Source organism: Typopeltis vanoorti, chromosome 14, assembly GCF_054136105.1.
Source record: "Typopeltis vanoorti isolate ZY-2024b chromosome 14, IOZ_Tvanoo_1.0, whole genome shotgun sequence".
Taxonomy (NCBI): domain Eukaryota; kingdom Metazoa; phylum Arthropoda; class Arachnida; order Uropygi; family Thelyphonidae; genus Typopeltis; species Typopeltis vanoorti.
The window spans coordinates 23,012,118-23,033,772 of record NC_143562.1 but is presented as its reverse complement, the minus strand read 5'-3'; the positions used below and the strand labels follow the sequence as shown (position 1 = coordinate 23,033,772).

The 21,655-nt window shown below is 34.5% G+C and overlaps 1 protein-coding gene across 3 annotated transcripts in view; it reads right to left on the bottom strand.

The window, feature by feature from the left end:
* The window catches only part of LOC150099299 (uncharacterized), a 111,154-nt gene that overhangs the window by 57,222 nt on the left and 32,277 nt on the right, over positions 1-21,655 (bottom strand). For all 3 annotated transcript variants that reach the window (XM_090404017.1, XM_090404019.1, XM_090404020.1), the window contains one exon: positions 11,810-12,121. In XM_090404017.1, coding sequence (XP_090260143.1) covers positions 11,810-12,121 — 312 coding nt within the window. The remainder of the gene's footprint in view (positions 1-11,809; positions 12,122-21,655) is intronic.

Sequence of the window (21,655 nt, the reverse complement as noted above, 5' to 3'; positions counted from 1 at the left end):
GGCAGTGATTCGACATGTTGAAAATCACTTTGTTATCTGGGAGGTCTTTGTGTGTCTAGTATTTTTTCTTGTAAAGTTCTTCAAATTTTCTAATTTGTTAGGCTTTATTTAACTGGAAAATTTTTTCGTAGCTCTATTCTATCATGTGGTCTATATTATTCCAGGTCGTGTAATCTAGACTATTAGAAATGTCATCAAAATAGTTGCGGCAATTAATCACTTATATTCAATTCCTACCTGATGTGTTGGATTCTTTCTCTAAGTAGTGCCAATGAAGTCCTTTGGTAAATTCTTTTGGCTTGTATGGATTGAATATGTCCTTTGATGATAAGGAATTTAGGGATGATAGAGAAATTTGCATTTTTTAAAGTTAAAATCATATTCCATGATAACTACTTGTTTGATTTCTGTATAACTTATCTAAGTCCATTCAAAACTATCCAGGTTTGCCTATACTATCACAACTGGAGTTCCCTGTTTTGAGTTTAGCCACTTATGAAAAGTCCAACAGATTAGTTGGATATATTGATTATTTAAATCAGTTCCCATGGGTATGTGAAAAACTAACAGCCACTTATTCAACATCACCAGAATATCTTTTGCCTTTTTTTAGTAGTAGATTATATTGTAGAAAAAAATTTAATGCAAATTCTCATCTATAAAAGGCTGCAAACTATTTTGCATTTAATACTGCAATGGACTAAGGTTAGATATTGTCCCTACTGTACAGGGAACGTTTTTGAGCCATTTCAGGCCACTAATAAGCAGAGCAATGGTCTCCCACAAGGCCATATAATTTATCAACTAGCATGCAGAAAATTTGCTAAAACTTCTTTTTTTCTATAGATATCTTAGATGTAAGGCAGTCTACTGCAATCCATCTTCCCACTATTTTGTGGTCTTCCACCTGCTCATTTTATGTATGATTTCATTTTGATTTCCACCACCAAATTTTAAACCTATAGCACACTAGACCTGTGGATAAGGTTAAAGATTTTTTTTCCCTATTTTTATTCATATATATATATATATGAATAAAAAAAAAAAAATATATATATATATATATATATATATATATATATGAATAAAAAAAAAATATATATATATATATATATGAATAAAAAATATATATATATATATATATATATATGAATAAAAAAAAATATATATATATGTATATTTGTATACAAACTGAAACCGAGAATAATTGTAGGGTTTTAATGGTATAACACATTACTAGTTTCAGCTTTTGACGGCCTTCTTCAGGTGACTTTTAAAAATAGGAAACAGCATTAAAAATACTGAAGCTTAAAAAAAACTGAGAAACACAGGAAAAAAATTGCAGTACATAATTAACATGAAAAATGTTGTAGTTACATTTAAGTTGTTCTTTCAATCGTTGCATTGTTTGGTGAGTGTGTGCTTGCAGTCTCTCGTGAATGCCAGTACTGAATAACAGCAGAATGGCTATCCGGGAGGTTGTAGCTCAAATTGTTATTTAAATGTTCATGATTAAGGATGATTTCTCTGGACTCCGACTTTTCTTTCAAACTCATCATGGCAATGAAAGATGTTTTTGGATCTATCCCAGCAGACTGAAATACTCTGGTGTTCATCATCAGGATTGTTTGAGAAAAGAACATGACTAGACAAGGCACTGGCACATGTTTTTTTGTAAGAGATGTCTCTCTTATGCTCCTCTATACATAATTCAATAGATTTATCTGTATGACCAAAATAAGGGATATTACAGTCACACCATATCTTGTACACGCCAGGATATTTCAGATTATGATGATGAGGCTTCGAATGGCTTACTAGAGAGTGCATTTTTGGAAATGTAGTAAATAAAGTCCTGATGTTGTATTTCTTAAGAACTCTAGCTAATTTTTGAGAAACTGAACCGATGTATGGGAGAGAGATATTACCCTTAATATTGGTTATTTCTTCAGTGCAGTGGTCAGGAGGATCTAGAAGGAATTTGTTGATGGTTCTATCAGAATATCCATTTTGTCTAAAGACATATGAGAGGTAACTAATTTCTTTTTATAGTTCATCCGGGTCATTTAGAAGAGAGTGTGCTCTATGTCCTAAGGTAGAAATAGTTCCAAGTTTTTATGGAGGAAAACGATGGGACTGACTATGAAGATAATATATACAGTAAAACCCCGAAGTTACGCGGTAGGCGGGACCAACAAAAAGCACATAAGGTAGAATTCACGTAACTTGGGGTATAATTTTGCATGTAATTTATATATACAAACATACAATTGGGACCAAAGGTTTACAAAACCACCTATATTTTTTAAGAAATATAATCAGAATTGTAATTTTTCGTACATAAAAAAATGAAACTTATTTCGATGTCGATGGTTTCATAAAATCTAATAGATTCGTCTGACAGCATAATGTCTTTTTCTTGTCACGCAAAATTTCTTCATAGCAAACTAATGATTTTTTTATTCCTTGCCTTGTGGCTATAATTCGTTCCTCATTAGAATCTATGTCCTCCAAAATCTGTAAACCTTTCTTTTATGATTGTTCTTACTGTGGATTCCTGTAGATCGAACTTCTTTGCTAGCTCACAAATTTTCATTCCACCTTCAAAATCCTTAATAACGTTGAGTTTTGTTTCCAAAGTCAATGTTTTTCTTTTCTTGCTAGCTGTAGAAGAATCGGACTTGCTTCTTTTGGATGACATTATTATTTTTTATGTGATAAAATTTTTATCAAGAACATAACATTAAACAATCACAAGGTTTGTAGACTATAAAAATCGTGTATGAATGGAGACCGCACGAAACACGTCATTGTTCACAGCATGTGTGACACTGGCGAATGCAGCTGGGGCCTGAAAGATACGACTAGTGGTGAGGCATGAAGCGGGACAGGAATACGTACATATAAGAAACCGCGTAACTCCGGATTCGCGTAAGTCGGGGTATGACTGTGTGTGTGTATATATATATATATATATTTTTTTTTTTTTTTTGTATTTTATTTTTACATAAACTCTGCTCTAGATACTAAACAAGTACCTAGAGCACGGTTTATGTACTGGAACTTTCTCATGTCACTTCAGGATAACTACTTCCCAGGATTATTCATAATTAAAAATTTTGATGAGCAGAGTACGGATGTAAAAATATGTAATTAGTTATAATAAATATGTAATGAATGCTATTTTAATAGAATAAGATTTATAAAGGTAATACACACCTGTTTTATTCATTTACTTCACACTTAACCCACACATGGCACAATATACGATAGGTTTTGCAACCTCTCATGCATGGAAATGTTGCCACCCAGTTATATTACCACAAGAAACATATACTCACTACTGCATATAAACACTGAAAAAACCTGTAATATTCATCTGTTTTTTTTAAAGTTAAAGCTGAAATGATCATGAAGTAATTGAGATATCCTAAAATTGAAGGGTATCAAAAAAAGTATTAAAACTCTAAAAATTGATAGTAGTAAAAAAGTGCTACAATTCCACATTTCACATGACAAAGTAAATAATAACATATTTCATAAAAATATAATAAAAATGACTAAGACTGATAGGCTTTATGATTACTAGTTACAATGACACAGGATTTTTGCATGAAAACAAAATCTAAAGGAATCTATAATAGGGTGAAGAGTATTTTCCAGTAAAGTTTACTAAATAGCAATTTCTGCAAAAACATTTCTCATATCCTGTTTCAATAATAGTGACAATCAGCGTAAGTTAGCTGGCAATCAGGCCAGCTAACTTACACTGATTAGTGTATCTGCTCTCCAACCTACAAGTATCAGGTTCCACTGCCTGTTGTCAATGAATTATTTCTTACATTATCATTTGATGGATTGCTTTTTTGACAAACTGTAATTCAATCACTTTTTATGGTAAATTGTAATTTGATGAATTTTTGTGGAACTTCATCTGCTATCTAAAGACATTCAACATTCGTTCACAGTGGTATCTGAACCTGCAAGATCGGATGTACTATATTGGTTGGAGAGTAGAAGCTAGCAATTACTTTTAATCACATTATCCTTGCAGCTACAATGCTCTCTTCTACTTAAAAAACTCATGAAAAATCAAATTGCAACCATAAAGTGCACCTGAAAATACACCATTTGTAGGTGTATTTGAACTCACTGAACTAGAAATATCTCCTTCTCACTCTGAAACAAATTTTTTTTTTTATCATTATTTAGGCTCTTTTAGGGAACCCCTGAAGCCCTCACTCACTGAGGGAGGTTCACTTTATTCATATACAGGCATACAATAATTTAGGTTCCAGACCATTGTCATATAACGAATTTTGTCATATACTGAATTACCGCCTTCTCCCCTTCCTTTACTTCTGGAAGCATGTAATAGTAATATTTTAATAATGTTTTTGAGCAATCATATATGTGCATAACTGATGTAAATAAAGCTTTTATTTATGTCAAATACACAAACAAAAAGTTATTCTGAATAGCTTGGATTAAGGGACATGCCAACCCGACTAGCCATGAATCTACATCATTAAAAGTTTTTTTCATTTTGAAATAGGATGTTCACATTTATGAACAACTGTAGCACTTTTCACTGAACTAAGAACTTTATCTTTGTTTTAAACAAAGATAAAGTTCTTAATGTTCTTACCTTGCACTACTGTTGTTAGAGTAGCATGAGGTAAGGTTAGCCTGTGGCCCACCTCAGTGTTCGATAACCATCTTCACTAAATTTAATAATTTTAATCTTAGCATGTAATATAATAGGTTTACATGTCTTCTACTTTTCACCAGAAGTAATAGTGCCCTTACTTTGAATTTTACCTGTCACTATTAGCAACAAAAAATATAACATAATAGTTAAACCATTTATAATTCGCAGCAAAACACCAAGAACAAAGAGATGTAGTGAGTAATTATTGTAAATAGACAGCTCACAAAAATTATGAATTGGTTGATTCATGGTAGCATCGTGTTGTAAAATCATCATATAAGCATCAGTAAGGAAATACCATGACATTTTACTAACTATTATAATAACGGAATTAACTCACGTCAATTATTCTTTATTCATAGAATTTTCACCTGAGTATCACAAGCATCATCAGTACAGGTACAAGGCTAATTAAACAAAAACTTTATATTCACAAAGCGCCACCTAAGTAGCTAAGGTTAAATTTCCTAAATTTATTTAATTATTATTATTTATTAATTTATTTTATTTTATTTTAATTATTTAGTTATTTAATTATTAAATAATAATTATTTAAGTATAATAATTTAAAAAAAAAATTTTTTATATACAATCATACCCCGACTTATGCGAATCTGGAGTTACGCGGTTTCTTATATGTACGTATTCCCGTCCCGCTTCACACCTCACCACTAGTCATATCTTTCAGGCACCGGCCGCATTCGCCAGTGTCGCACATGCTGTGAACAAGCACTGACATGTTTCGTGCAGTCTCCATTCATACATGATTTTTATAGTCTACAAACCTTGCAATTTTTTAATGTTATGTTCTTGATAAAAATTTTATCACATAAAAAATAATAATGTCATCCAAAAGAAGCAAGTCCAATTCTACAGCTAGCAAGGAAAGAAAAACATTGACTTTGGAAACAAAACTCAACATTATTAAGGATTTTGAAGGCAGAATGAAAATTTGTGAGCTAGCAAAGAAGTTTGATCTACAGGAATCCACAGTAAGAACAATCATAAAAGAAAGGTTTACAGATTTTAGAGGATATAATATGCATATATCGGATAATATCCAATATATGCATATTATTCTACTAAGTCATAAAAACCGATATTGGTAAGATTTATACGTACAATACATACCTGCTATTATATTAAAGAAATGGAACTACAACGTACGATACACCAACTGGAATCATTCGGCATGTAATATGGGCTACGAAAGCCAAGACAGTTAGTGATTCCAATTGGAATCACTAGGGCAGAAAGGGTTAATAATTAAATAACTAAATAATTAAATTTAAATAATTAAAAAAATAATAAATAAATAAATAAATAAATAATAATAATTAAATAAATTTAGGAAATTTAACCTTAGCTACTTAGGTGACGCTTTGTGAATATATCAGTTATTGTTTAATTAGCCTTGTACCTGTACTGATGATGCCTGTGATACTCAGGTGAAAATTCTACGAATAAAGAATAATTGACGTGAGTTAATTCCATTATTATAATAGTAATCATATAAGCAAATGTAATATCATATAAATGGGTATTATTCGTAAGCAAGTGTTGTATGAATGGATAATTGTGAAGTGAAGTGTTGTAATGTGGGGTATTACACTATACTTAAATGTCTATCATAGCAAACCCGTGAACACATTTACTATTGATATACCAAGATGTAACGTAATGATAGCTCATTCTACATGCTCACCACATGCTGCAAAAGACCTTGCTTGCTAACTACTATTAGTCAGCTTCCAGGGATGACCTTGAGTTCTATATTCAGTTCTATAAGTTGCAAGCTTGTGTCTATACTGTTTGTCATATTTTCAGTCATGTCTCCCCTTCTGCATCTGTTCCCCAATGCTAACAATAACATTCCTCATTGTCCTCATACATGCAATTTCACAGACCCAGTTATCATGTTGATTATCTTACAATGGATCTTTTCAGCAGTCTTCCAATCGTCTCAGAAGCCAATAATTCTCTGTCCACTATAACCCCCAAGCCTCCAACTTAATTGAGCTTAATGGATATCACCCAGAAACTCAATATCATTAATATATTTGAACAGAACAGAACCCTGTGGTACAACACTCGTTATCCTTTTTCTCTTCTTCTCAGCAACTCCATACTTCACTTTCTGATATTTATCAGTCAGTCATTTTCCTATCAATGTTGCAAGTTTATGTTGCATACACATCTCTTTGAGTTTGTGTAATAACCTTACATGTGGAATCCTATCAGATGCCTTGGCAAAAGCCAGAATGTCATGGTCACTATTATAGAATGTGAGCAGATTGCTAAAGCAAGACCTATCTTTAACAAACCCATGCTTCTACCCATATTTGGATGTGATTCCTAATCAGCATCTCCTAATACCTTTAATGACCCACCAGAAATACTAACTGGTTTATTATTCATTGCAGAACCTGCAACTGGCATCATCTTAATACTTTTGATTACCCACCAGAAATGCTAACTTCTTTATGATTCACTGCAGATCCTGTATAACAGAATTATCGTGCTCTCCTTCTGCAGGAATTATGCTTGTGCAGACTCAAGTTGTCCAACTTGAACAGTTCATTAGTTCTCTGAATGCTAAGGGGAGAATTGGATGAAAGAACAGTAGATTAGAGATATTAAAGCTATTACAAGAGCTTGATTTGAATATAGTGGTTGGACAGGATGGGATATCAGCATAAATGCTAAAGGACTGTTCAAGAGAGCAATGGATCTGTCCAGTATGTATACCATACCAAAGTGGGCAATTAACTGAGTTATTCCTACTGCATTTGTTGCTTTCCTATCATCTGCATTCACTGAGGTTATTTGTCCATGGTCATTTCTCCTTTTATTTGCTACATAGCAATAATATTTTCTTCGTCTGTTCAGTAATTTTTTTCATAATCTGATTTTGCCTTCCTTACTATATCTGTCACTATAGTGACCTTTATACTCAAACTTCTCACAATATTAAATTCACAATGTATTTTTTTTTTATGCAGCTCTTGCTTTAAAGTGTTATTTGTCCATTTAACTCCTATGCAATTTATTCTCCTAACTTTAGAAATGGAGTCAAATTTTTCTTGCTTTGACTACTTCCTATGGCCTGTTTATTCTTATACCATGCAGTTTCTCATGCCAAGGCACTGCCTCAGGCTTTATAATCACTTGTCTTACAGTCCCACACATGCTCCTCCTTAATCAAAGCTCTCACATGCATGATCACATCACTCTCAGCAACTGGAGGCATAATGGTTACCTTATTTCTAGACAGACTCTCAGATGCTACTAGATCCTATGTTTCTGTAATGCAAGTCCCTTCCATAGTGTACTGCTTAAGGTGGTTTTCCCTTAGTACTTCAATAAATTCTCTTTACCTTGTCTTCCATGCCTTTCATCTACCCTTATTCTACATTCCTATAGTTGAAACTGTCCATAATGATAACCCTCCTTGTATCCATAAGATCTATCTCCCAACTGCATTCACAGTTATCTTCAGATACTCCTGGTATATTTCACCACCCAATTGTGTATTATGTCCTACTAACCTCTGACTCATGCTAAATTGCCTCAAACCCTATTTATCTCATACTGCTAACAATGATGGAGATTTATATTCTAACTGGATTTAATTCATGTACAAACATCAGCAATATTCCCCTGCCCTTTCTATCCTATGTCCTCCTTAAATACTTGAACCCATTACATTCTGTTCCTGTAATGATATCCTTCTCTATCAACAGATTTCATTAATGCCAATTTTACTTATGTTCGTTTTTATACACATTTTTATTCATTTTTGAATTAGTTAATGAGGAATACATAATAAAGTAATCTAAAAAATGTGTGTTTGCATTTATTAATGCAAATGTATATGCTTAGTATTATCAGAGCTACCATGTGGATAAGCAGTAGCATGGCAATATTAAAGAAGACAAAGGTATTGAAGAAGTCAATTTGCTTACCATATGTTGTAATCCTTAGGAAACAGAAATGCTGCATGTATATTTTGTGTTTGTTTATAGTAGTGTTTGTATCTCACACTATTATGGTACAACATGTGAGCATTGTATAATGGCAAACATTTTGTCACTTTAGTTTTGAATCTTGGTAATAGACATGCGCATTAGTTGTTTTTAGAACAGCTGTCGCTGGGTTACAGGAATGCTAAAGAAGAAAAGGATAGACAAGCAAGGAAGGAGAGCCGAAAAGATCTAATAAACTACAGAGTTAAGTTCTCTAATCCCCAAAAAGTTTTTATACTAATTAATTACCCTCCAAGGATATGGAACTGTGAAGTTAATAACTGAAGGACAGTATAATGTATCAAGCCTTTGTATATAAGAACTAAGTGATATATGTTCCAAGAAGTAAGAAGGAATCTGTAGTAAAGTTCCTTTTATTGGAAGTGCATTTGAAACTGTTCAATTAGTCTATTTTATAGTGGTTATTCTTCATGCCTACTTCAGAAAAATAAGAAAGGATGCATTAAGGAAACTAAAAGACATATACAAGTATATTAGTTAAGCAAGGTATTTTTAAAAACTTCTATTGTATTTTGAAGAATTTAAGAGATAAGACAGAGTGAATGAATGAATGAATAAAAACAATAAAATAAGTGCTGCAAAGGAAGTTCTCATATGGCCAGGTGAAACTACAGAACTTTCAGCCGAATGCTACGTTCAGTTTGTTTTGTCAAGTACTTGATGCTATTTCCTTAAAACTGAATTTAATTGAGAGAATAAGAAAATGAAAGCATTTTCTTTGAGCTTATATAGTGTAATCTTAGAATGGACATATAGTTATCCTGAGTATTTAATTAGAATTTAAGAATTAGATATATAGAATATTGGAATTAACTGATTGTGATTCTGAAGAGAGTATGAATGTCGATCTCATTTGAAAGAATTACTTATTATACAGGAATTGTATATATTTATGTTTACAGCAAATATTTTATTTTTATAATTGAACTTCATTCTTTAGTATACAAAACATGTTAATCTTTGAGGTCAATACACCATCACAGATATGAATCTGAAACATTCTAACTAAAAATATATATAATTATATTGTTATATATTACTTCACGACTGACTATAAATATATAGGTTGGATATAGGTTGGGAATAACATAATTGAAGCAATCAAGCTTTTCAGATATAACAATGCTATGCTAATAAACCTCTCATCTTTATCTCTGATGTTTCTGGCATTAGTGAATATTAGCCAACCACCAATCTGACGAGTGTTCAGATAACTATTAAAACATAACCAGTTCAAACAGGAAGCTGATTCCTCATTCACATCCTCCTCCCCTCTCTCTCTCACACACACACCATATTTCCACAGTTCTGTTTTTCTTTCTTTCTTGACAAAACTAGTCACCTTTCCTGGAATTATCCCTAACATACTATCACACTCTCTCTCTCTTTATATATACATGTATGTTCCATCCATGAAAGGCTGTCCACTCTAAATTATGAGGAGGTTAAGGTTTAGGTGCTGCAGAAACCACTCTAAAGACCAGCTTAAAGACATTTACAAACATTCATGCCCAGACCATGATTAAAATCTACAGGCTGCAGGGTCTGACTGCACTATGTTGGTTGGAAAGCAGATAGGTTATCTACTTGGCTAACCAGGCTGGCAATTATTTTCACTCACATTATCTTTACGTTTATAATTCTGCCTTCTACTTGTGAAAACTCAAACAGTAGACAACATGCCATTCACTGGAAGGTGCATTCAAACTCACCGTACAAATATATTTTCTTAATCCTAATTAACCCTTAGTCCATTCATAGTACTTATGCTTTCAACCTCTCTTGGATAAGATTACTATAAAATTAAAATTTGAAAAAAATATATATATATATTTCACTGATGGATACCACAAAAGTTTTCATGAATTCCATTTGAGATCCTATGATTCTCAATGAAATTATCTGACTTTTATTTAAATGCATACAGTAAAATTATGATATTTTGCTGTAACATTAAACATACAGCCATAACATAAAACAAGTAGAAAGTCCAGTCACAAAGTACTGATATATTAATCTTTCATTAATGAATTAATGCTCTCCTGTAGTGGAAATTCAATTTTGAGTTTACACTACCAGAGAGCACTGCTTTAAACTCTTCAATCATGAACTATAAACAAATGTTAGCAGAGCAAAAAGATGTAATCGATAACTAAATGCCACATTTCTTAACAGGACAAAAGCCTCATGCTAGAATAAATAGTATAAAATATTTCATTTGAGATCATTACAATCTTCTATAAATCCTTTGTGAACATCATAAGATTTCAAATGGAATATATTATTTATTCTAGAATTAGTTTTTTTTTTTCTCTAATACAAAGAAATTACATTCAGAACTATTTTTTCTCTCTTTTTCTGTATACATAAGGTAACTGATTTCAAGTTTTCCTAAATATCCATTACCAATGGAAAATATTCTCACAGCATTTTCTCTAGGAAGCATGTATTATTATTACATCATACCTCCAGGGAGTCCAAAGACTCATTGAGGGAGGGCATCTACTCTACAAATCTTCGTCTCCACCAACTTTCATCATCTAACACTAACGCCATCTATCGCTGACTACCACCACCACTAGTACTTTCACAGACAATCACAACATCCATGCCCACGGCGGGATTCGAACCCGTAGCCTTTTGGCTGGAGAGCGGATACGCTAACCACTCGGCCAACCAGACCAGCTATTATCTTGCACATAGTGTACTAAATAAGTTACTACCTGGTTTCAGCATATAAAAATACTCTTATGGGTATTATTTCATGTATACAATTCTGTTTATACTAATAAAAACAAGAGCAAATATTTGCATAACAAAATCTATTATTTAACTCTTCATTTGGGTGTTGTATCAATCAACATAATGCAGCATATTGGAACAATGCTGTTCTAAAATAAAAATCACAACATTTGTAAATAGTGTACATTCTCTTATAGAAAATTTGTTTGGGTGAAGCAAAATAAAATTCTAAACAGATTTCACTACATGTGAATAATAACAAAGCATTGAAATTCTTTATTATATTAGAAAACCTTATCCTATATCTTACTTGAAATTCTGCTGGCAAATATTTCATAAACTGGTTCTTCCAAGTCACAGAAAAGATTTGCTGATTTAACTGGTGATGTTTTCCCTACTCTTAGTTCTTTAAATGGAAACCAAAAAATTCTCCCATCAGGTAAACCTACTAAACCCACCATGCTATTAAGAAGCAGTGCATCTCCTCCAAAACATACACTAAACATTTCATTATCCAGTGTCTGATCACCAGCTTCTGATGTTGTTTTTGAAGAAAAACATGTGGGTTGAAAATATCTGATAACAGGTTTTGCTACTCTTGGAACAGCCAAAAAGTGATGCTCTAAGAAATAACAAAAATAAAATAAACAAATAAATATAAAAATATACACACAAATAGTATGCCTTAAAAAAGTACACTGAAATGAAGCAGTACTGTGTGTAGCAGCATTTAGTTGACAGACTTTATTATGACATAGTGCAACTCTGACTATATCACCACTCAGAAACAGTGGCACTTAACACGAGAATTATATTTTCATCATTGTGCATTTTAGCTCATTTGGAAAAGGATGAAGTAGTAGCACCTTATCTCAAAAGGAATAGAATATTTATTTTCTCCAAATTCAATGACCTCCTGACTATTCAATACTAAATAGCTAAATGAAGCATATTTCCTCATAGAACAGTCTTGTGTTACAATACTTATTATTAGTGAATGAATGCTAAAGAAATATGTAGCCAATACAACACTCTTCCATCCAAGGAATTCTAGATGGAAGTGTATTCCCTTTGTTGATATCAGAAGGCTTAAGCATAAGAGGATATACCTTGAATGCATGCATATGTGTGTGTAAGCTCTGACCTGCATACTCTTCATTTCAGTATACAATTTTCCTAGACCATATGTGCATGGGAGTGTTAGATATAGAAATATGCATAATATACATGAGATAATAAAGTAACCTGATTAATTCAGTAAAAAATATACTTCAAAGTACTCACCTTCTGACTTTATATGCATCTCAACATTTCTATCATGGCTAGAATTGCCACTAGAAATAATATTCTTGTTGGTATGTCATTATAGGTCTGAATCCATAAGGAATTTAAAATGGGTTCCTTTGATGACTCAGTTTGGAAATATGAAAACATTGTACAGAGAAACTTCTATACTAGCATTTCCCAAACTTTTCTTAAGAATGAACACTTCACAAATCCTGAAATTTTCACTGAACACTCTGGTTAGAGTCGAGTATCATTGGTCTCATATTCAATGTATAGCTAAGCACACACTATCGCCAATGCACGCTATATCGCAAAAATGTGACACTGCACACTACAGCTGTGACAGGCCTCAGCGCATTGCATTGACCTTGCTTGTGACAGCACGTTTCTAGGAAACATGCTGTTGCAAGCAAGGTCAATGCGAACTTGTTGCAGCATTTAAAGCCATTCCAGGCTCATATTAATTTTGATAATTTTTCACGGAACACTTATTCACTTTCCACAGAACACAGTTTGGGAAACCCTGGTCTATACTATGGAGTTCCAACTAGTACAAGTAAGTTACATGCAGCAAACTGCTTTAATTAGCAAAGGAAAGGGAAATGGAGACCACAAAATAAAACGATAATGACTTTTTCATGTATTTACTCCATGCTCTACAGCAGAGAAAAAAAAAAATAGCCACCAGTATTAATCCTTATTTGGTTGCAATTACTGCAAACAAAACTAAGGAAATTTTCAATTTTGGCATATTAAATCATTTTGCCATTAACATTGGACTTTTTATTATATGCTAAAACTTCAATATCACTGTTTCAATAACATATCATTCTAAAATAAATAAAACGTGAAGATATGTGGTCAAAAGTATTTTTTTCCCTTCAGGTACAGAATATAGAATTGCCAGATCATAATTTCTTCACTATAACAGGAGTATATATTGGCTCTCATTGTTGCCATTCAACAGTTTATCATTACAAGAGACCACCAAAGTGTCGAGAACTCATCGAGAAAGGCCAAACATCATTGATTCACTCATTATACCTTCTCTTGAATTCATTCATGCTACATGCACTAATCACCTCCAAAGGCAAGCCATTCCAGTCACACTGCTCTATGAGAGTAAAATCTAGCTCTCATCCCTTTCTTGACTGTATTCATTCTCAACCACAGATGCCCTCTCGTCATCTCATCACCCTCCATAAAATGAAAAAATTTCCATCTACTGCATCTTCTATGACATCTTCAAAGTTTATACAGCTCTTTCTCCTGTCTGCTAGTGTTTGTAATTCTCAATCTCTCCTCATAATTGAACATTCCACAATCCCCATGTCATCTTTAATGATCTCCTTTGCACCCTCTCCACTGTATCATCTTGGAAACCAGGTGACCAGATTTGTGCACCAGATGAGGTCATATCAAGGGCCTGTAAAGAGGCAAAATGAACTTCCATATTCTTACATGTCACAGTGTTTGTTTCAGCACGGCAGTTATCCTCTGAGTTGTATTCGCATTTTTTGCTCTATGAATCCTGAACCTCAACTTCCTATCTACATAAAACTCCAAGATCCCCAGTCTGCTCAGTTTCTTCTAGTATAATCTTGCCAATATCATATGCCATTGGATATCTCATTACACCAAACTGTATAACTTTACATTTACTAACATTGAATTGACAGCCATTGTCACATGTCCACAATTCCAGATTACTCAAATCATTCTGCAAGTACTGGATGTCAGAGAGCTAATGATGCAAAGATGTACAGGGTAATTCCTCATCACCCTGCCTAGCTTTGCATCATTAGCAAATAATTGTATGCCACCTGTTATATCCTTCCCAGTATCACTAATGTCAAAAATGAATAACAATAGACCAAGAACTGATCCTTGGGAGGTACATCTCACCCTAAATTTCTCACTTCTCACCCTAAATTTTTTAGACTTGCATTCCCCATGCATCACTTTTTGATATCTGGCACTCAGTGAACCTCTTATCCAAACTAGTAATTTATAATACAATTCCATATCCTCCAACTTATGCAAAAGCCTTCCATGCTTAATCATGTCAAAAGCTTTAGCAAAGCCCAAAAATACTACCATGGTGTATGCATTTCTCTTGTCTAATTCAACTATGGCATTATTATAAAATATGATTACTTAAACATGACCTTTTCTTAGTAAACCCATGCTGTTAATTGCAAAGTACAGATTCCCTGTTAACCCATTTCAGTATGCAATCTCTTACCAACTTTTCCAAAATCTTCATCACTATTTCAGAGATACTGATAAGTCAATAGTTAGACAGTCTTTGCACCACCCTTGTGGAATGGGATTATCACCACTCCTGTAGAAAATATTCCCTGTGTTAAGACTAAAATTATACAGTCATTCTTTTCCATTAATGAAAGGAATAACCATTCTCATCATTAACACAGTTACCTAACATTGTCACTCTTACACACAGATTCTTATAATTCAGTTTCCCTGACTTAATATTACAGTTATTCATAAATGTGACAACTTTATTGCCAAAATGGGAAAACTTTTAATGATGCAGATTGATGATCAAACTGGTTGGTGCGTTTCTTTAAGCCAATCTATTCTGAATAACATTTTCATTTGCAAAAATTATTATAAATTTTTCATTTGCATATCTAACATAAGTAAATGCTTTATTGACATCATTTATATTTATGTACATAACTGCTTAAAAACATTAACAAACCATTACATGCATCTACAAGTTTACATATCTAACATAAGTAAATGCTTTCTTGACATCATTTATATTTACGTACATAACTGCTTAAAAACTTAACAAACCATTACATGCATCTACAAGTTAAAAAAAAAATTAAAAAAAAAAAAAGCAGTGATTTGCTATACAATGAAATTCACAATATGACAATTCACTAAAAAGACACTAAATGGAAACCAACTAGCTGTTAGACAATAGCAGGAGAGAGTGTCTGCGATAAGGGAGGGGAAGAGAGAGGGCATTTCAGATTAAATGAAGCACCTCTTTGAAACAGCCTTGAGAATTTTTACAAATTCTTCAGATATCTGGTTCACCATCTCAAATGTAGACAGCATTATTCCAAAGTTGGAAAGATTTAGGATGTGCACAGAGTTAATAGCTAGATAGTTGAAAAGCATCTTAAATGAAAACAGATGTTAAGTTTTTTAGAAGCTGAGGATGCTATAGAAAATGACATATTTATGTCAGGGTAGGCTAGAGATAAGCATCAAACCAAGGAAAGATATCTGGTCTTGACTATTAAAGTAATTATCAATAGTGGGGGGGGGGAGAAGAAGATAGAGAGAACTAGGATCTTTTTTTGAGAGAAAAAAAAAACAAAATTGTGTTTTGGAAGCAATGAAAGTGATAAATTGTTATCATCCCACTGAAGGATGGTATGGAGGTGTTTAGGACATTGACTGTAGATGATCTCAAAGTGTGAGATGTTTGAACATTGCAAAATTTATCAGATGAGTTGGAGGAATAGAGAGTGCTATCATCAGTTAAAACTGTGAATGAGAAATAGTAACAGAGCCAAGAGGAACACCTGCATTAGTAGGAAAATCAGAAGACAGAACACCTTCCACATTTATGACTAAATAGTCCTGACAAGTGTCTTCTCTTTTTTTTTTTTTTTTTAAAGGTGTGTGTGTGTTTTAGAAGCACTGAAGAAATTTATGTTTGTGTTTCAGAAGCAGCAGAGGTGACTAGGCTGCTAGCATTGCAATGAAGGATGGTATGGAGATCAATGTTTAGGGCACTGGGTGTGGAAGATCTTGAAGATTGAGATATTTGAGTGCTGAAAGGTTTGTTGTATGAGTAGGATGAATGGAGAATGCTATCATCTGCAAAACTATGAACATGATTTGAGATCAGTAACAGAAGGTCATTTATATAAATGAGGAAGTAGGTAGGTGATGTAACAGAGCTGTGAGGAATGCCTGCACTAGTTGGACTGTCAGGGTTCTGTGAAATTAAAAAGAACATCACCCACATTACATGTCATAAATGACCTCTCAAGCACAGGTCTCTCAACTTTTCTGTGGCACGTGCCCAGAGGTGTATGACATAAGCAAAATTCATGTTGGTGATTTACTGATTGATGGCAGTTCTCCTGGTGATGAATAAGATGACATGCCATGAGTGTTGATGACTTTCATTACTTCAGAGAACTGAGGTGAGGAATAGGCAAACAGTTGAATGGTAGACATTTAGAAGCACGTTTTTGATATCCATGTTTTCAAATTTTTAAAACGTCTATTTCCTGAAAAGTGCTTGCTCCTGGAATAGTTGCAGGCAATATTCCTTCTAATTTTTGCCGGCCCATTAAAAACATTTTGTGCACAAGTTTCTGGTCTCAAATTCAATGTATGCACTAATGATATTTCTTATATTAATGTTGGCTTTTTTTTTCCTAGCTATAACCTGTAAAATTGTGAGCACTAAATTAATTTGCTTAAATCTGCATAGTATAATATCCGTTAATAGCATTATAGCGTATCCACTCTCCAACCAAAAGGCTGTGGGTTAGAAATGTAGTCTTTGTAAAATGTAAGCAAGGGCACATTGAATTATTTTTCTCTCAAAGAAGAGTTGTTTTGAAGTTCAAGCATTTGTACTGAGCCTGGCATTTTGGCAGCATTGACACTGAATGGCATTGGAAACAAATCTAAAGAAGACTGTTGGTTATGAAAATCACTAAATCTCTCTTTGAACTCACTTTGCAACATGCTAATTTTGTAGCGTATTCATCAAGAGACGAACAGATGGACTCAGCGAGAAGCTGAAAATGAGTTAAGTCTTCTTTTGTGAGTTGTGCCTTCCAAAGTTTGAGCTTGGCCACAAAAGCTTTGATGTAATCAAACAGATCTTCACATCTGTGCACCAGTTGATCTTTGGATTGTAGTCGTGTATTAGTCATTCATATGCAACGAGATGTTGGTCACAAAGGCAAAGTTTGTCATCCACTTCAGATCATTAAATTCCACAATCGGATTCCCCTTGGTTTGCATGAACTGCTGTATTTTGCTCCTTAAGTCGAAAGACTCTTTTAAGAACGTTCCCTCTGCTCAACCAATGCACATCACTATAATAAACCACATCGCTGTGATCCGCTTCGCACTCTTGGGTCAAAAACTCTTGGAATTAACGATGATTCAATCCTCTTGCCCTAATAATGTTGATGACAGTCACAATTACTTTCATGACATTCTCAAATCCAATAGTTTTCGTGCACAAATTCTCCTGGTGGATTAAACAGTGGTAACGGATGAAATCTTTTCCTTCTAGTTCCGGTTCTTTCTGTAGCATTGCAACAAACCCATCGTTCTTTCCCACGATAGCAGGGGCACCATCAGTTACCACACCCTCGAGGCTAGTTAAGTGGAGGTCGAAATGCTGGAAACGTTTTCTTGGTGGCTTCTAGAATATCAGTGTCTTTCGTTGTTCTCTTCATAGGTACGAGGACTAGCAGTTCTTCTGTCACAGTGAATTGTTGATCAATGCCATGGACAAAGATAGCCAGTTGTGTTGTATCCTTCACATCTGTGCTCTTATCTAAAGCAAGTGAATATGACGTAAATTCAGATGACTGTTTTTTTAAAGTTCCTTCAATGTCATTGGCAAGTTCTTCGACACGTCATGCTAAAGTTACCCCAAACAAACTCAGTTTTTTAAACCTTCCTTATTATTTGGGCACAGAATATCCCCAGCAGTGATGAGACACTCTTTTACAAACTCGCCGTCCAAGAAGGCTTTTTTAGCAATTTTTTCAGAGATTAAATAACTTTGACACACGCTTCACTCTTTTCTCTCTGCCTTTTAAATGTACCCTGCTAGCATTTTAAATCAATTTGGAGATGGTTCACTTTGTCCATTTGGAGATGTTCACTTTTTTTCCACACGAAGCCGCCCTTGAAGGTGATTGAAATTGGATGCATACTTTGTCTCATAGTGTCATTTTATATTGTATTCTTTTGAAAATGACACTGCCTCACGACAAATTAAACACACTGGCTTATCATTGATCGGCACAAAAAAAGTACAAATTGGTCCACTTTTCACCCAACAAGAATCACGTGATTTACACTTTTTACTTGTAGACGCCATAGTGATGGAAGGTGAACCCAAAAAATGATCCAAAATGGCTGTGTAACAGTTATTATCCACTGAATATGTCTCACACTAATGAAAAAAGTCTGGCAATATAAAACCACAATAGGCTATGGCTGACACGACGAACTTGTGTGCACTTATACATGAATATCACACTGTTCACGACTGACTGACTATGGATGAGATCCTCTTGTATTTATATGAAAATAACGAAATATGAAGAACCTTCGAGATGTATCTGGAATGCACTAGACAGCGCACTTGAACAAACTGCTGCTTCAGCCATCTACTTGCAACGTTAGTACTAGTACTTAAGTACTGCTTGGCGCTGGCAGATGGCTGAAGAAGCATGTCTATTTAATATTTATTTTTATAGGATTTTATGTAAGGTATCAAATCACAGTGTTCCTTGTGAATCTGGAAAGCATCTTACAATTCTAAATACTGCAGTATAGCTTAGTGGCCCGGCAGGCTTCATTGAAATTATTTTTTATTTAATCGCGTTTTAATATTAAGTAGTTATTTTTTCAAAATGGCCGGAGGGCCATGTGTTGAAGACCCATGGTCTAGACAGTACACACTCTAAACAAGGATGCCTCTGCAACTTGCTCATGTCACAGCATAACTTCACATCCATGGCATAGGCTAAAAGCAACCAAATAGAGTATATTAAATTGGAATGGGTTAAAGTAATATAGATATTATAGGTTTAGAGTAGTGGAGACACTGCAGAAATTATTAAATAGAGCAAGTGACAAGTATGATTTATCATATAATTTGTTTTTATAGTACATTCAACAGTTATTGTCTGTAAATTAGAAATTCTGAAAGGAAAAATTGTGTGCATGCAGTTGCTAAGCATGTACACTTCCTTTTTGATTGATTTGTACACATGCATACACACAACTTAGAGGGGAACGTTGGTTGGAGGCGAGTTGCCCTGTCATCTATGGAGATGGAAGAGAAGAATGATGTCAGCTTTGGATAAGTGTTGCTGCAATAGTACCATCCATGTCAGAGAGGTGGGAGCATATATGGACAGAAATGCACTCAATGGCCTTTCCGAGAGAATAGAAGGCATGAATAATGCTATTCATGCTAGAGCAGAGTTGTTTGCATTTAGCTCTCTCAAACAAAGTCAGCCTTGGATTTCTTAACAGTTGTTTTGCATTTACTGTGAGCTTTGGTGTGAGATGAGAATGATGATGGCAAACAAAGTGCAATATATCTTTTTTTTTTTCTTTTTTTTTTTTAGTGCCTTAGCACTCTTCTTAAGAAACCATGGCTTGGATATGGACAAGAATTCTGAACTAAGTGGGGAATGAAAGATCTCCTTCCAATATGGATAAATTTTATTAAAACACTTAAGGAATTGAACAACGTAGTTAAGAATATAAATTAAATTAAACTTTAATAAATATTTTCCGATATTTCGGCAACGTCACGTTGCCATCTTCTAAAGGAACTTACAAAAAAAGTTACGTGCACGTAGGCACTACAACACAGAAACTGGGAATGAAGAGATGAAGCTATTGTTCTCCTAGCAGTCCTGATGGTGCCCTCTAGCGGGCTAAGTAGGTGTTCTTGGCCGTTGGGCTGAAGGTCTGCTGATGTAGGCCTCCCAGATTTGGGGCAGTCGCATACAACCAAATTTGTTGAGGTTTGGAGAATTTCTTAGGGATGAGGCTGATTCCATAAAGAGTCCTTCAAATTTGTATTCGCTACGGTATATCACTGTAGCTTTCTTCCACCGTATTCTGTGGCGTGTATCCAGAGCATGGTCCGCAAGACCAGAATGACTGTATTTGTGAAAACGGATGTGGTCCTTGTGTTCCGAAATTCTGATATTCGCTGTCCTGCCTGTTTAGCCAAAGTAAGACAGTTTACAACTGCAAGGGACCTGGTAAACACCAGGTAGGTCTAGGGGAAGTGGTTGGTCTTTAGTGGAGCGGATAAGGGATGCCAATTTTCTGTAAGGTTTGTAACAGGAGGTCAGGTCAGGTCATGTTTTTTTAAGATTTTGGTAATCTTTTCCGAGGTGCCTCGGATGTAGGGAATGGTGATGGATTTAGAGTAATCCTTGTTGTGGAGGGGGGGGGGAATCTGTGGTTTGTAGGTTCTAATATTTTTTGGATTTTTTGGGGGGGGGGGGGAACTATTGGCTGAGAAAGTGTTGAGGATGTGATTTAGTTCAGTGTTTAGGGCCAAGTCGTTTGAACAGATTAGTTTAGCCCTATCGTATAGTGTTTTCACTACTCCATATTGTTGTGAGGGGGGGGGGGATTGTTGGTGAATGTATCTGCCTGTATGGGTGGGTTTTCTATAAACTGAGAAAACCAAGGTTCCATTAGGCTGGCGGGTGACTAATGTGTCTAGGAAAGGGAGGTTGTTGTTGTCCTCTTTTTTCAGAGTGAATTTGATTCTGGGGTGTTGGTTGTTTAAGTGTGTTAAGAAGGTGAGAAGTGCATCAGAGCCATGTGGCCAAATAGCGAACACATCATCAACGTAGCGAAGCCATATGGTTGGTTTTTGTGGGGCAGAGGCTAAGGCTTTTTCTTCAAAGGTCTCCATAAAGAAATTGGCCAAGGGTGGGGAGAGTGGTGAACCCATGGCTGTCCCCTCTATTTGTTTGTAGAATTTTCCCTGCCAAACGAAATAGCCTGAGTTCATTGTGAACTGAAATAAGGCTGAGATATCGGGAGAAAATTTAGCTTGGATTAGCTCTAAAGTTTTCTT